We start from the raw sequence: 16,840 nt of genomic DNA, 5'->3' as shown, positions 1-16,840 counted from the left end.
GGTGGGGGACGTGTCCCTTTGGTCTGCAGGGTCATCATGCATTCATCATGAGGAAACTCCATGAAGTTGGTTTTGTTATATAGTAAGAAAATATGAATGTCGCTTCTTGGTGGTGTTATATTGGCTGCCGTGGACAGAACCAAGTATTGGTGGGGTTTGGACAGAGGATTGTTACGTTGGTTCTCGTGGACAGAGCCAAGTTCTGATGGGGTTTGGACAGAGGATTATGTTGGCTCCCGTGGACAGTAGACAGTAGGGAGCCATGTGGCCAGCCTCCACCTACATCTGTCCACCCAGACGCAGGAGCTGGCTGGGCCAACCAGAGCCACGACTCCCTCTCACACTCGCAGGAAAAATAAAGATAAAATGATAATGATTAAAATAATGATAATGATAATTACCCATTAGAAAATGGGAAGTTAATGAGAACCTTGAGTATACGTTGTAATGGTTATGATGATGATATGTTGTAGGGTTCGTGCCCTACCACACACTTGAGTTGTTGTGATGTTGTAGACTACAATGATGTAGTCCACGGTAAGAAATAAACCACACTTCATACAAATCATTTACCATCATATTCATCTGTGCTATAAACAGGCCGTCGTGTTTGCCTCCAGACACGCTCGGGAAGGTGCCGGACGCACGATGACTAACCCCCCCTGCACAGTTGCCAACAGCTCATCCCTTTTACCGCAGCACTATATGAAGAGATAACTGGCCAAGGATGATATATAAACACACAGAGGAAGCTGACGTTGGCTGCTGGCGGGGGGGGGGGGGGGGGGGGGTCATGGATTTACTGAAAACTTAGTTTACGTTGAGGAGGGAAGTGATGCCGACAAAATGGTCGTATGAAGAGTAGACATGTTAAGGGTGAATGGTTGTACCACAGACCAATGCCACTACGCCATTCACGGCTCTTCACAGGGGCCAGCACACAAGGACCCGCAAGGCCCAGATCTGTTAGTTGCACATGATGGAACTAACCTTGTGTGTGTGTGTCTCATGTGTCACGTCCTTAGGAGCATGGTGCCCTTAGGACAGCGCATGGTGCCCCTATGTGAGTGCATGGTACCTTTTTGATAGCGCATGGTGCCCGCATGTTAGCGCATGGTGCTCGCATGGAAGCATAAGGTGCTCGTGTGTCGTCAGCTCATGCCTCATGTACGTTAGCGTATGTTGCCTCTATGTTAGCGTATGTTGCCTGTATGTTAGCGTATGTTGCCTCTATGTTACCACACGATGCCGTACGAGATGGAGAGGTGTTCGTCCCCACATGATCGTGTCCATACCATGAAGTCTGACATGATCTCCTCGAACTTCTACCACAATATCTTGTTCATCACCATTTCCCTGCACCCGTACTGGGAGACATGGATGGTGTTAGCGGGTCCCAGCGTCCGGCAGCCACACAGTGAGCAGAGCGGCGGCGGCGGTGGAGGCTGCCTGGCACACCGTCAGTGGGACCCGAGACGCCGCAGGGCAAGGTCTACGTCGGTGGCGCTCCTCGCCCCTCACACCCGCCCCAAGTTGAACTCCTGCCCGACCACTCGTGAGGCCTCACGTGCAAGCTACTGTTAACGGATCACGTGCACGTCACGTACACAGCAGCAATTGACGGATCACGTGCACGTCACGTACACAGCAGCAATTGACGGATCACGTGCACGTCACGTACACAGCAGCAATTGACGGATCACGTGCACGTCACGTACACAGCAGCAATTGACGGATCACGTGCACGGCTACAGCTGACGGATCACGTGCACGGGTACAGCTGACGGATCACGTGCACGGGTACAGTTGACGGATCACGTGCATGGGTACACCTGACGGATCACGTGCACGGCTACAGTTGACGGATTACGTGCACGGCTGCAGTTGAGGGATCACGTGCAGGGTTACAGTTGCCGGATCACGTGCACGGGTACACCTGACGGATCACGTGCAGCGTTACAGTTGCCGGATCACGTGCAGCAGGGTTACAGTTGCCGTATCACGTGCAGCAGGGTTACAGTTGCCGGATCACGTGCAGGGCTACAGTTGCCGGATCACGTGCAGGGTTGCGGTTGCCTGAGTGAGGAAGAGAGGAGAGGACAGCGTGCGCAGTGGGTATCGTGGTGGTCACTGCGCACACCAAGAGGTCAGGTTACCAGCGCCGTGTTGCCGCATTCCACCGTAATGTTGTCCAAGTGAGTTATTATAAATGGTGGGTTCGAACCCGTGTGGCTGGCTGGCTGGCTGGCCCGAGGTACACGACACTTTCCCTCGGGGAGAACTATTTGATGGGACCCGTATACATCTCGGGTACTGGAAGGTATAAATACTTTGCTGGGGCCGTATGCAGCTGGGGTACTGGAAGGTATAACTGTTTTGCTGGGGGTATGTAGCTGGGGTACTGGAAGGTATAAATTCTTTGCTGGGGCCGTATCCAACTGGGGTACTGGAAGGTATAACTGTTTTGCTGGGGGTATGTAGCTGGGGTACTGGAAGGTATAACTATTTTGCTGGGGTCGTATGCAGCTGGGGTACTGGAAGGTATAACTATTTTGCTGGGGCCGTATGCAATTGGGGTACTGGAAGGTATAACTATTTTGCTAAGGCCGTATGCAGCTAGGGTACTGGAAGGTATAACTATTTTGCTGGGGCCGTATGCAATTGGGGTACTGGAAGGTATAACTATTTTGCTGGAGCCGTATGCAGCTGGGGTACTGGAAGGTATAACTATTTTGCTAGGGCCGTATGCAGCTAGGGTACTGGAAGGTATAACTATTTTGCTAGGGCCGTATGCAATTGGGGTACTGGAAGGTATAACTATTTTGCTGGGGCCGTATGCAATTGGGGTACTGGAAGGTATAACTATTTTGCTGGGGTCGTATGTAGCTGGGGTACTGGAAGGTATAACTATTTTGCTAGGGCCGTATGCAATTGGGGTACTGGAAGGTATAACTATTTTGCTGGGGCCGTATGCAATTGGGGTACTGGAAGGTATAACTATTTTGCTGGGGCCGTATGTAGCTGGGGTACTGGAAGGTATAACTATTTTGCTGGGGTCGTATGTAGCTGAGGTACTGGAAGGTATAACTATTTTGCTGGGGCCGTATGCAGCTGGGGTACTGGAAGGTATAACTATTTTGCTAGGGCCGTATGCAGTTGGGGTACTGGAAGGTATAACTATTTTGCTAAGGCCGTATGCAGCTAGGGTACTGGAAGGTATAACTATTTTGCTGGGGCCGTATGCAGCTGGGGTACTGGAAGGTATAACTATTTTGCTAGGGCCGTATGTAGCTGGGGTACTGGAAGGTATAACTATTTTGCTAGGGCCGTATGCAATTGGGGTACTGGAAGGTATAACTATTTTGCTGGGGTCGTATGCAGCTGGGGTACTGGAAGGTATAAATATTTTGTTGGGGCCGTATGCAGCTGGGGTACTGGAAGGTATAACTATTTTGCTGGGGTCGTATGTAGCTGGGGTACTGGAAGGTATGAATATTTTGCTAGGGTCGTATGCAGTTGGGGTACTGGATATAACTATTTTGCTGGAACCATATGCAACTGGGGTACTGGAAGGTATGAATATGTTGCTGGGGTCGTATGCAGCTGGGGTACTGGAAGGTATAGATATTTCTGCTGGGGCCGTATGCAGCTGGGGTACTGGAAGGTATAAATATTTTGTTGGGGCCGTATGCAGCTGGGGTACTGGAAGGTATTAATATTTTGCTGGAACCATATGCAGCTGGGGTACTGGAAGGTATGAATATGTTGCTGGGGTCGTCTGCAGCTGGGGTACTGGAAGGTATAACTATTTTGCTGGGGTCGTCTGCAGCTGGGGTACTGGAAGGTATAACTATTTCGTTTTCTTCAGTGACGTTTTCTTTCGTCGTCCTGTGATCTGGAAGGTTTGATTACGAAGTGGAACTTCGTCTTCACCTTCACTACCAACATGTACAGCTCACATGGATGTTTACATAAAATGATTAAAGCTAAACATTTCCACCAAACAGGAGCGTTGAGGGAAGATATATTTACAGTGTATTTAAAAGAAGGGCGCATCATATCATGGAGTCTAGTGTGTATTGATGGTTCTGTTATTGTTCATGGTGTCGTAAATAAAAGTGTATGCGTATTTGTTTGAGTAGTTTTGTGTATGCGTATTGTATAAACTTTGCGTACGACGCTCTGGTAGCGCGGGTAACGTGAATGTCGGCCCATCCTTGTGATGATCATTATCCATTACGTAATGATCAGTGATGGTTATTCATTAGTTAATGATCATGCATGGTTATTCATTACGTAATTATCAGTGATGGTTATTCATTAGTTAATGATCATGCATGGTTATTCATTACGTAATGATCAGTGATGGTTATTCATTACGTAATGATCAGTGATGGTTAGGTTTGTTTACTTGGCTATGTTAACGTGGACTGAGGCAGGGTAGGCTTGCTAGGTTAGCCAAAGCTAGGCTAGGTTAGGGTAGGTTAGGTTAAGGTCGGTTGGGTTAGGCTAGGTTAAGTTCGGCTGGGTTAGGTTAGGTTAGGTTAAGTTCGGCTGGGTTAGGTTAGGTTAGTTAAGTTCGGCTGGGTTAGGTTAAGTTCGGCTGGGTTAGGTTAATTGCTAGTGATGTAGTAGTTCATGGTGGGTTTATCATGAGATAAGTGGGAGTCCATGTGGCGGGCGGGAGAGGTTTTGGCGGGAATATATCGTGGCGTGACGTCTTATCTCGTTACGTCACATCCGTCAGCTCAACTTACGTTCGTATTGGTAACGGTCGTAAACTCTATCTCGTTACGTCACATCCCTCAGCTCGACTTACGTTCGTACTGGCAACGGTCGTACACCAGTTCGGGTTACGTGAGCGGTCATTGGCGAGACGTTACAACATGACCCATCTAGGTTCCTGTCGGTTGGCGAAAAAAAATGACAAAATGCGACATTTGGACGTTGATATCCTTGACGTAGACCGGTTCATTTTGTCCCTCAAGATACAACACGTTACAATGTAGACGCCATAACATACCTATGTTGTACATTCACACCTGGAACCCCTGGTTACCTGAGGAATGCCTCGGTTGTTCATTTATTTAGACCTGTGTGGCTTAAGGACACCACCAAGCCAGGTAGCGGAGCTGAGGACTCAATATCCGGCCATATTTGAAAATCAGGGACAGTAGACTGAGGGGCTGGGTATCCGGCCATATTTGAAAATCGGGGACAATTTTAGAGTGTAGGGTTGATCCTGAACTCGTCTGCCATCATCACCACGCACCATACCTCCAGCTGAAGGTTTATATACGCCTCTTACTCGCTAGTGATATAAAGTTCCCACAGAACAAGTTCACAGAGTGAGCCACATTAGCGCCGGGATCATTGTGAGCTGCAGGCAGTGTACAGTGGTAACCCAGGTGGAGGAAACTGTGTAGTCTGTTTCAAATTGGTTTTTGCAACGATCCAAAGATTTTTTTTCTGTCAAGTTTTTCCTTTTTTGTACTTGAAATCTGTTAGATTGTTTGATGAGGTCAAATATTTTGAAACTGCATTACAGTTTCCATAAGTTCCATATAATGCAAAGCAAAGATTTTTTTTTCTAATTCTTTACGATTCAGAGCTCGCCAATTTTCTATTTTCTTTTTTTTTTTTTTTTTTGGCCAAGCATCACTGCAGCTGGTGTTTACAACATTTGGTACACAGGTCAGCCAAATTTCTTTTTTCATGCCAATAGTCATAGATTTCAGCCATCGCTCAGGAACTTTGGCACAATGACTTTGGCGGATAGTGAGCATGATGGTGAGTGGCAGTGAACGTAGGTTGAGTGATAGTGAACACGATGGTGAGTGGCAGTGAACGTGGGTTGAGTGATAGTGAACACGATGGTGAGTGGCAGTGAACGTGGGTTGTGATAGTGAACACGATGGTGAGTGGCAGTGAACGTGGGTTGTGATAGTGAACACGATGGTGAGTGGCAGTGAACGTGGGTTGTGATAGTGAACACGATGGTGAGTGGCAGTGAACGTGGGTTGTGATAGTGAACACGATGGTGAGTTCTCGGCGGTGAACATGGGTTGTGATAGTGAACATGATAGTGAGTGGTAGTATACATGATAGTGAGTAATAGTGAACCTGATGGTGAGTCCCTTCGTACCTACGAGTAGTGACTACGAGATATTATGTCATGAGGGCAGGGCTACCGCGTTGCGCTCACCGCTTCATTTGAATGTAACAGCACGACTGTTCTTAGGGTGGCCTTCCCTCACCCCATTACATGTGTACTTCCTTTATTTATGCTAAGGTTCCGCTGATGTAATTGCCAGCTCTAGCTTCATCTGGGACCCTCCTCAACCGTGTGTTAAATCTGAATATTGCTGTGGTCACCCTGTACCAATATCGCTATCCCTCTGGCTGTCGGATATTCTCTCCTAGAATATTTCAAGGACTTCCTCGACATTATTATTCTATGCTTTTCTTGATCTGTTGTGTAGAACACCTTTTCTTTTAACCCTTCTATGTCGTTGCTGGGTGTGTATTGTGTCTGTACTCGACGATATGGACCATACCCCAAGTTCTGTTGATCATGCACACACATACACACACCAGTCCCATGACTTTCCTGGTAAAATGTTTTCTCTATTTTTCCCAATGGTGTGTGTTTGTGTCTGCTCTGCTGGCAACCATATTACCCAGCAGTCATCAGTTTGACGTCTTAAGTATATATTAAACGTTTCCAATATTCATTTCCTGTCTCTTGTTGTAAATGATCACACAATCATTTACCTCGTTATTGGACTTGTAAGCGCCATGTTTATCAATGTGTTTTCCTTGAATTCCCGATCTTCGTTCACATTCATTTCCAAAATCGTTACTTCACTGTATCTTTTCCTGTCGAGTGTCTGTGTGTAGATGTAGAAGCAGTGTATTGTTAACTACCTCAGTCTGTTGTACTTATTTCACTTCGTTAAACTCCATTAACGTATCCGAACATTTGTCAATAATATCTACAATCTCTAACCTCGTCACTGTAGACGTATGTAGACCATGTCATCTGCCAACATTCCCACACCTTCCTGTCTTTGAGGCAGATCATGATTCCAAACACTGCTGGAGCCAGAACCCTTCCTTGTGGAACCCCTGGTGATAAGTCTTCCTCAAGAGACGACAAATACAAATAATACAAACGATTTCGATGGTAACAGACCACCGGGTTCCTTCAATGGTGTTTGTGATAGTGGAAGATAACAGAAACTGACAGATCAGCGTGGGGGTACAAGTTAACAGGTATATAGATAAGTCAGAGATAATAATAACCTGCAAATTGACTGTATGATTAAAGAGGTGTAAATAATGTTAAGACGTGGACTTGAAGCGAAATGTTTATCAGGTTTATTCTCTCAACTTTAATTGATGTATTTATAGTACAACTATCAACCACTCTGGTTGGCAAATTATTCCTTATGTTAAATGATGAAGACCTTCTTCGCCTTGTTCGAGGTCAAACGTTTGTGTACGAGTTTGCTGTATCCATTACTACGAACGAAATCAAGACGAATTAAGCCTTATTTAGTTTGTCTGATTGAGGTTATCGAAACCTTTGATAATTTTTCATTCCTTTATCAGATTATCTCATAGCTATCTTTTGACGAGGCTAAATTAATGTAAGTCGCTTCCTCGCCTGTCATACGATTTGACCATTTGGAAGAACTTAGAATTTTCTCCTGCTAAGAGATTCTTTGATCCATTTCCCTATGTTTCTAAGAACATGATGGTGAGTAATAGTGACTTTATTGGTTAGTGATAGTGGATATGATTGTGAGTGATAGTGACACTGATGGAGAGTAAGGAATAGTGAACATTGTGATGAGTAGCGGTGAAGGTGTGGTAAGTGATAGTAAACATTATGGTGAGTGCTTGTGAACGTGTGGTGAGTGATTGTGAACGTGTGGTGAGTGATAGTGAACACGATTGTAAAAGACTGAATATGATAATAGTTGTCTTTTTGGACTAAAGTGCGGGTAGGGAGTTCTATACTCGCGGGGCCCCTTCCCTTGAAGTTTCTACACCATTATACAACTTTTTAAACATTTTCGTCCCGTCATTGTGGATAGTATCCTCAAGTCTCTTTTGCCAGTCATCCACTACATTATTGTAATGCCGCGAAACTGCTTTTCTACATCGTATGTAATTTGTAGTGTTGTGTTGCAAGACCCGGTTCGTCTCTTATCTTTCTCAGAACTGGTCTTTGTGTGTGTCATCTAACTGCCTTAAAAAAAACTTTAAATTTGTGATCAGTTCACCTCTTACTCTTTTCTCTAACGTCGAGAGGAAAATCTGGTGAGCTCTTACTGTAACTCGACTTCCTTAATTCTGACGCCATCTTCGTCCCCCTCCTCTGGGGTAGAGGGGACGGGATTATGACAGCAGGGGTAGTGAGGGACGGGATTATGACAGCAGGGGTAGTGAGGGACAGGATTATGACAGCAGGGGTAGTGAGGGACGGGATTATGACAACAGGGGTAGTGGGGGACAGGATTATGACAGCAGGGGTAGTGAGGGACGGGATTATGACAGCAGGGGTAGTGGGGGACGGGATTATGACAACAGGGGTAGTGAGGGACGGGATTATGACAGCACGGGTAGTGAGGGACGGGATTATGACAGCAGGGGTAGTGGGGACAGGATTATGACAACAGGGGTAGTGAGGGACGGGATTATGACAGCAGGGGTAGTGGGGGACAGGATTATGACAGCAGGGGTAGTGGGGACAGGATTATGACAACAGGGGTAGTGAGGGACGGGATTATGACAACAGGGGTAGTGAGGGACGGGATTATGACAGCAGGGGTAGTGGGGGACAGGATTATGACAGCAGGGGTAGTGGGGACAGGATTATGACAACAGTAATAAATATTTGACAAACATCCATAAGCAGCATTCATAGACTTGAGAAAGCATATGATAGGATACCTAGGAGAATGCTCAGAAATATATTGAAAATCTATGGAGTTAGGTCAGGTCAAAGGTGGTTGGGAATTGTTTATACAAAGTCAGAAGCTTGTGTAAGCACTGCTCAGGAGATGGATAGATTCTCTATGATTACCATTGTCATGTTTTAATATTTTCTTGGATGTAGTGTATAGGAAGGTGATGGCGTGAGAAATTAGTGGAGATATCAGTCTGAAAAAGGCTATAAGGTGAAGAAGGAAGTTGTGATGATATGAGGAAGGGATACCAAAGTGAACTCTCACTGGATGATAGAGAGTTTAGAAAGGCTTTGGATTGCCAGGTCTTTAGGGAGTGTTCTTATTGAAGATGGGAGAGTAGATGTAAAGGTATGTGAGAGGTTCATGAAAATTAAGCTTGTTACAGGTACCTTGAAAAATGCTGTCAAGAACTCATGTGATTACAAGTTTAATGGTGCTAGGTAGAAGGTATAGTTCAGTTTGTTATGCAGAAGGATAAGAAAAAAATTACATCAAAAAAACATAATATAAACAGTAGAGATGGATTGTTTGAGGTTTTGATGTGCACTAGTGAAGATAATATATAAAGTGAACATTTAGATATTTCAGTGTGTTATGGATTACATAAATGTGTGGTTGTGAGAGTGAAGAGTTGATGGTTTGGTTATATATGATAAGGGTTGGTGTAGGAAGGTGGTACTGAGATGTGTATAATCATTATGAAAGGAAAGGGGATGGACATGATCAAGACATCAGGACAGAAGACATAGTAAAGGAATTTATGGCTGAAAAGGATTGTCAGCATTTATGAATGCCTAGAAGTGCATGCACCACCCTGTTTGGTTGAAGGTATAATTATATTAGATATGAATATAGATAGCTAAGTTAATGGTTACAGAAGTTTGATGTCTATGAAAGGTGTATAGTACAGTACTTAGAGTGAAGTTGCTTGATAGTACTATAATTATATGATTTATTAGACATGTGAAGCAATTTTAGAATAAGATAGCTCATACAAACAGCACTTGTTTAGTGTGATTAGATTAGCATACCAAATTGATCACCTGTATAAACCATTTTATGTGTCACAGAGGTAAATATACCACATGTCAAGCTGATCTGTCTTTTGCAAATGAGTACTGAAATTTTTTTCAGAGTATCTAGTACCTAATTTCCAAAAACTTGGATTCACTTATTAATTAGCATCTAACCATTATGATGAACATTACAGAGGCAGTGTGGTGTATGTGTGCTTCTTGTTCCTGGGCCTGGGGACACTGTTGCCATGGAATTTCTTCATCACAGCACAGACGGTAACTCTTGTTTCTGTTCTTTTTATAATTGAACAGATGGTAGCTTGCATTTCATGCTCCCTTTATTACTGTTCACATATTATACTTCATTGTTTCTTTATTCATCTCTACTGAAAAGGTAATTTGCTTTCACAATGTGTCAAAATGAAATAGTCTGATTATGCATCAATGAGAATACCTTGTGTGACAAAGTGACATTTACTGAGATTTTGAACAAGACAGTATGAACTTCTCAAGTCAGCTAGATTATGGCCATTTCCAGATTCTATTGTTTTTGCTTATTTTTGAGAGCAATGCAAGACACTGATTTTGTGGATAGTTGATAGATAGATTGATTTATGCCTTATCATGTTAATTTTAATTTTCATTAGTATTATTTTATTGATACACATGGCTTGCTGAAAATCATCCCACAAATCAGGAGGGGAAGTACTACCACCCCACCAGGTATCAGTAAGGTTGGTGTTGGTGATGCAATGAGCCAAGATCATGCTCATCAAATTTCCCTCCCTGGCCCAGGAAGGTTTCTCCCTGCCTCAACTACTTGTATGTTGCTGACAGCAGTCCTCATTCACACCCTCTCCACATCTTACATGACTTTCATCTCTGCTGGTACATCCACTCCCAGGTATATAAAACACTCCACTTCCTTCAAGTTCTCTCCATTCAAATTCACTCTCCAACTGGCCTGTATCACTGCCCTGCTAAACTTGGTAACCGTATTTTTATTTAAGCTCTTGTACCCTTCCCTCTCTGACTAATGGTGGTCACTGTGTACCAACAAGAAAAAAGTAACCATCACATCCCTGGCTTCCTTTAACTGCACCCCCCTCCCCACATATATACACACACACACACACACACTCACACACACACACACACACATGCTGTACTTAGGCATGTATATCAACAAAGCATTTGACATTGTCCCCCAATACATCCTCAGTCAAAAGATACTTGCCACCAGCCTTCATAAAACTGACAAAAGGTGGTTAACCAATTTGATAGCTGGCTGACATGCCAAAGTCATTGAAAAGGGCTTCACTTCCCAAACCCTTAAACTCAACAGAGTTGCCCAAGAAGAAATCGCTTTCTGCATTCTTCTTCAGTATCTTCCTACACAACCTCCCAAAACACCTCTTGCGGATTACACAGTAAAAGTTGTCTCACACGTAGACAACCAGTCAACTCAAAGTAGGCTAACTAATCAGTTAACAACAAATATGCATCATTACATCACACAATTAGAACACTGGCTGATTCAAAGCAGAATATCTGCATCCCCGCAGAAATCCATTCTCACCCTCTCAACCTCAGACAAACATAAATCTCATAAATCCAAAAAGCCATATTGGTGATCAGAAGGAAGAGGGATTCTAAGGATCTGAGAAAATGAGAGTTAAGAAAAACTTTCAGAGACTTTGGGGAACATTTGTTTGGTCTTCAAGGCTCCTTTGAGCTTTTACTAGCAAAGTATATTCCTGTTTTTGGCTTAGGAAATTGTTTATCATTTCACTACCAGGGCTGTCAACTAAAACCCATAATGTATACATAGTGGTTTATGCTTTAGCTCTCTTAACTTTCAAATAACTCAAGCCATACTTGTAGTATTTACCTTTTTCTGTCCTTATGGAAGTTTTGAGGTGCAATTTATTGGTATGTAGAGGTGCCCTATATCACATGCAATGCTGATTAGCAACGGAAAAAAATCCTGGGGTGTAAGTTACCCATATAACACGATACCTCTTGTATGGCAGACAGTGTCAGTACTCTAGCCTTACTGGTATTGTTTGCCTTTTCTTGCCATCATTTGAATTGGGAGATGAACTTTATTGGTACTTAGAGGTATCGTATATCACAAGCAACTAATTAGCACTGAGAAAGAATCCTAGGGTGTCATATGTCCAGATGAATGATGGGACCTTTGTGATGTAGTAGGTAGTGTTACTAACCATCATGCATGCAGAGCCTGCCTGGGATCAAACCCACAAAGGGTCAAATCCTTGTTGAAGCATCTGGACCACAGTCCACCCCTCAGAGGCGATGTCACACTTACATTTTGTTACTTTGTTATCTCTCTTTTGGCCTCAATTACCATCTGCAGACATCTGGGGATGGAGCTGGCAAGGTTCCTGAAGTATTTTAGGTCCATGTTTTAGGTCCATAGGGCCTTGATCACCTGGATGACTCAAGGCATTGATGAGGTGTTGCAGGAAGTGCTTAGCTGCCTGATTGTAGGTATCTCACATGTACCCACATTTTCTTGCTGCCAGGCACCCTGAGGTGGGTTACTGGGGCTCACACCATTAGAAACCCTAGTCTTAGCAACCACATGTATGGTGATTTCGCCCTAAGAGCATCACATACTTTTTCCCACAATAAATTTTAGCCGTATATCACTTTTTTTGAATATATGGGGAGTGGACAGTGTATATTGCAGACACTGTGTATGTGGGGACTTTGCTGTCAGTGGGCTGAGTCAGAGGTCACATGAAATGATCAAAGTGCACTGTGGAGTAGTGTGTGGTGCTTGGTTGTGGATGGTAGAAGCAGCATATCCTAATGGATACATCTCAGTTTACTGGTAAAAAATGGTGTTTTGACATCAGTCTCTCAGATGCTCATATAGCTGTTTTCAGTAGAAAAAAAAAAGATAGTTTTTTTATCATTCCAAACCTGGGTTTTATTGTATTTTGCAGTACTGGGAGTACAAGTTCCGGAATACATCAGTCATCAATGGCACCGCAGAGGGGGAGACAGAATTGCAAAAGTTGTACACCCCTATGCAGGTCTGCTTCTCCCAGATACCCAACTTTCTGTTCCTGTTTATCAATGCACTTTTCAGTCACAAGTAAGTCTAGTGTTTTTTTGTTGTTTTTTTTCCACCATACCTAAAGTTATGTGATTTGGCATGAAGAGTCAGGAATGAAAAACAAACTATTTTGTCTTCTGAAATACTATTCTCTTTATTTCATCTTGCCAGACTGCCACAGCGACTCAGGCTTATTGTTTCACTCACACTGATGGTCATATTCTTCTCCTTGACAACGATGCTCACCCAGATCAACACAGATGATTGGCAGATGGGCTTCTTTGTATTAACTATTGTCATCATCTTTTTTATCAACAGTGAGTATGTTTCCAAAAAGTACTTTTGTTATGGCTTGGTTTTATGAAGTAACGATGCAGTGTACCAGCCTGCTTTCAGTGTAGATGTTTAGCAATTTCATAATCAAAGGAATAGAGTTGTTATGAAGAAAAGGGAAACAATTACCATAAAAGTGCACATGTATTATCCTTTTGATCTGTCTAACAAAAGGCAGCATAGACTCTCATAATGTGAAAAGTAAGTGCTCAGTAAAGTGAACACAACTTTTTCAGCCCACAACAACTACTGAACATTTACACTCAATGCTACTACTACTACAAATTGGCTTCATTAACAATCAGGTAACCTTACACTCCAAGAATAGCATATCCAGCAGCAGGTGATAGTTCAGCTGTCTGCTCAGTTTGACTTATGTATTGAAAAGGTTACTATCATAACCTGGAGGAGCAAACTATTGCATGTCATTAAATGAAGAGATTACTCTTAACAAAGGGGATAACTGAAAGGGGTCTGGAAAGAAAATCATCAGGTGCACTTGCATCTCAATGTATGAAGCATTGTAGTAAACTTTTCAAGTTCAGTGTTCCATATGCTACCAAGGCTTCATAAATTTCAGAGGTTGCAGTTTACTAACTGATATTGTAGTGCAACACATTTACCATGAAGCTTTAGGTGATGTACTTGGTTAGCTGATTTATCATTTTTCTTTTTAAGCTCAACGTAAGATGAACAGAGACATTTAGGAACCATCAGAGGTAATCAGCACCTGATGAGACACAGACAGACATTTGGGGATCAAGAAGGGTAACCAGCACTTGATGAGACCCAGAGAGACATCTAGGAATCATAGAGGTAATCAGCAACTGATGAGACCCAGAGAGAGACATTTGGCAATCATTGGAGGTAATCAGCAGTTGATAAGACCCATAGATATATTTGGGGATCAATAGGGGTAACCAGCATCTGGTGAAACCCATAGAGACATTTGGGAATAAACTGAGGTAATCAGCAACTGATGAGACCCAGAGTAACATTTGGGAATCAACAGAGGTAATCAGCAACTGGTGAGACCAAGAGAGACATTTGGGAATCAACAGAGGTAATCAGTGACTGGTAAGACCGAGAGACATTTGGGAATCAACAAAGGTAATCAGCAACTGGTAAGACCAAGAGAGACTTTTGGGAATCAACAGAGGTGACCAGAAACTGCTGAAACCCAAAGAGACATATGGGAATCAACAGAGGCAGTGAGCATTTTAGGTTCCCCAAGATAGTGCTTAGCTCACTCTGACATCAAGGAAGTTATCTTGATTTGCTTCTTGACAAGTGTCACCATGGGCAATGGATGTTATTATGCTGTGCAAAAGCCTGGAAAGCCTTACTTTGGTGTTATGATTATGTCTAAGATACAGAAACTGAGTAACCTTTATAGTAGATGGAAGCCAACATCTTTCCTTTTTGACCATTTGACCAATAGGCAGGGTAAACATTTGCTGTTTTGTTTAGTGTTTGTATAGATTTTATTTTCATGACAGAAGAATATTTTCTTTACAAGTGATACTTAGAGCAAGTGTTCTGAGGAAGAGTTCCTGCTGCTAGTCTAAGTATTGGTGTGTATATTGCTCACTAAGGGGAAGAGGTATTTGACAAATGACGTACTTGAATCAGTCTTATTCCTAAAGCTTAGAGGCTCAGTCTCCATCCTTTCTTCCTCTTTGGGGCTTCTGTTGTTTATATCAAGTGGACCTGTATGTAACAAGGGAATGTTGTCAGACCGTTCAGTTGTTCTCCATTTTTAGATTTTTCGTTAATTCAGTCAACCATATTTGTTGGATAGAATCAATCAGTAATAACCTTTCTTTATCTACTTAACCTCATGACAGTGATAGGCCCAGACTTAATATGGGGGAGAGTGGTTTCACTGATTTTGTACTTTCTTCCTAGTCCCTGATTTCCTGTTCTAGGACAGAGATCTAAGGAAATTATTCAGGCTTAGCTTCTGTGGTGTCTTAACAGTTTTAGTCTTGAATGAATTGAAAAAGTTGTCTCCAACAGCCTAAGAAATATTAGCAGCCTTTGAAATATTCAAAATAGATATTTGAACCAGCTAATTCAAGTGCAGGGTGGACATTTAAGCTTTGGTGTAATAGCCTCTGAATCATGACATGGGATAGCCATTTAGGTCAATCTCTTATTATATAAATGTGTCATTCTTTTGTAATATTTTCCATTGCCCTGCTTGGAGATTAATTTTTCATGTGTCTTCGTTGTATTTAAATCCACTTTTTAATCCAGGTATTCCCAATCACAACTTCACCAGCTATTCACAATTTCCATTCATAATACTGAATACCCTATACTTCTAATCATACCCTCAACTGCCACATTACTCACCTTTGTATTTAAATTGCATTGCCCATTACTAATACCTAGTCTCTTACATCAAAACTGCTAACACTCACTCACCTGCTCTCAAAACACTTGCTTCTCATGATCTTTCTTCTCATGGCCAGATGCATAAACACCAATCCATTTTCAGTTTTACCCACATAGTTCTAGAGCTAATTTCCTCAAACTCTGTCACATACTCCTACAACTCCTGCTTCAGGAATAGTGTCACTCCTTGCTTAACTCTTGTCCCCTCACCAACCCCTGACTTTACTCCTAAGACATTTTGAAACAGTTCTCCTTTACCCTTGAGCTTTTTTTCATTCAGAGCCAGAAGATCCAGGTCTCTTTCCTTCAGACATACTGCCTATATTTCCTTTCTTCTCATCTTGGATACAGCCACACACATTTAGACACCCCCAGCCTAAACCTTCAAGAAGGATGAGCACTTTCATCTTGGATTCTGTTCCATCTTGTAGAAAATGTAGATTGGGAATAATCTTAAGAGGAGGCATTTTGAGAAATGTGTAGGGGCAACTGTTATATAATATTTGATGGGTCATGTGCATTTAGATATATTTGGTTATGCTAGTATTGGTTGTTAGAAGGGGATTTGATTATATTTGTAATTGAAGTGTAAGGATCGGTTGTGTATTATCTCTAGTTAGGATGGGTGATTTACAAGGGGTGGAAAAGACGGGAGGGGTGCTATTCAGCAGCAGTAAATTTAGCTCTTATGATTCATTGTGTCTGTCGTGTCAGAATTTGGGTTTTGGTGTGGAGATTATCTATTATAGTGAATATCAGGTCTGTGTGCATCTCATGGCGATGCCAAGGGTCTTAAGACTTTGCAACTCCAGACCTCACAATACAGACACAGCTTACCTTGAGCCTTCTTTGTTGATATCCCTGGAGGTTGCACTTAACCAGTGGTTCATATAACCAGTTCATATAGGGAATGGGTTAAGCTAGTCTATATCAGGAACATGGTAAGGCAGTACATGTTAGGAATGAGGTAAGGCATTACATATGAGGAGTAAGATGTCTGCACGTTAGGAATGAGGTAAGCCAGT

General features: G+C 42.8%; 1 protein-coding gene across 5 annotated transcripts in view; it reads left to right on the top strand.

Moving 5' to 3' along the window:
* The window catches only part of LOC139746983 (equilibrative nucleoside transporter 1-like), a 122,075-nt gene that overhangs the window by 83,308 nt on the left and 21,927 nt on the right, over window positions 1–16,840 (top strand). For 4 of the 5 annotated variants that reach the window (XM_071658681.1, XM_071658680.1, XM_071658683.1 and 1 more), the window contains 3 exons: window positions 10,189–10,270; window positions 12,970–13,121; window positions 13,254–13,399. In XM_071658681.1, the coding sequence (XP_071514782.1) occupies window positions 10,189–10,270; window positions 12,970–13,121; window positions 13,254–13,399 (380 nt within the window). Of the gene's footprint in view, window positions 1–1,419; window positions 2,196–10,188; window positions 10,271–12,969; window positions 13,122–13,253; window positions 13,400–16,840 lie in introns of those variants that run through there. The other variant, XM_071658684.1, reaches the window with a different exon arrangement.

Source organism: Panulirus ornatus, chromosome 67 (assembly GCF_036320965.1).
Source record: "Panulirus ornatus isolate Po-2019 chromosome 67, ASM3632096v1, whole genome shotgun sequence".
In the NCBI taxonomy this organism is placed as follows: Eukaryota; Metazoa; Arthropoda; class Malacostraca; order Decapoda; family Palinuridae; genus Panulirus; species Panulirus ornatus.
This window is presented reverse-complemented; position numbering and strand designations above follow the sequence as displayed.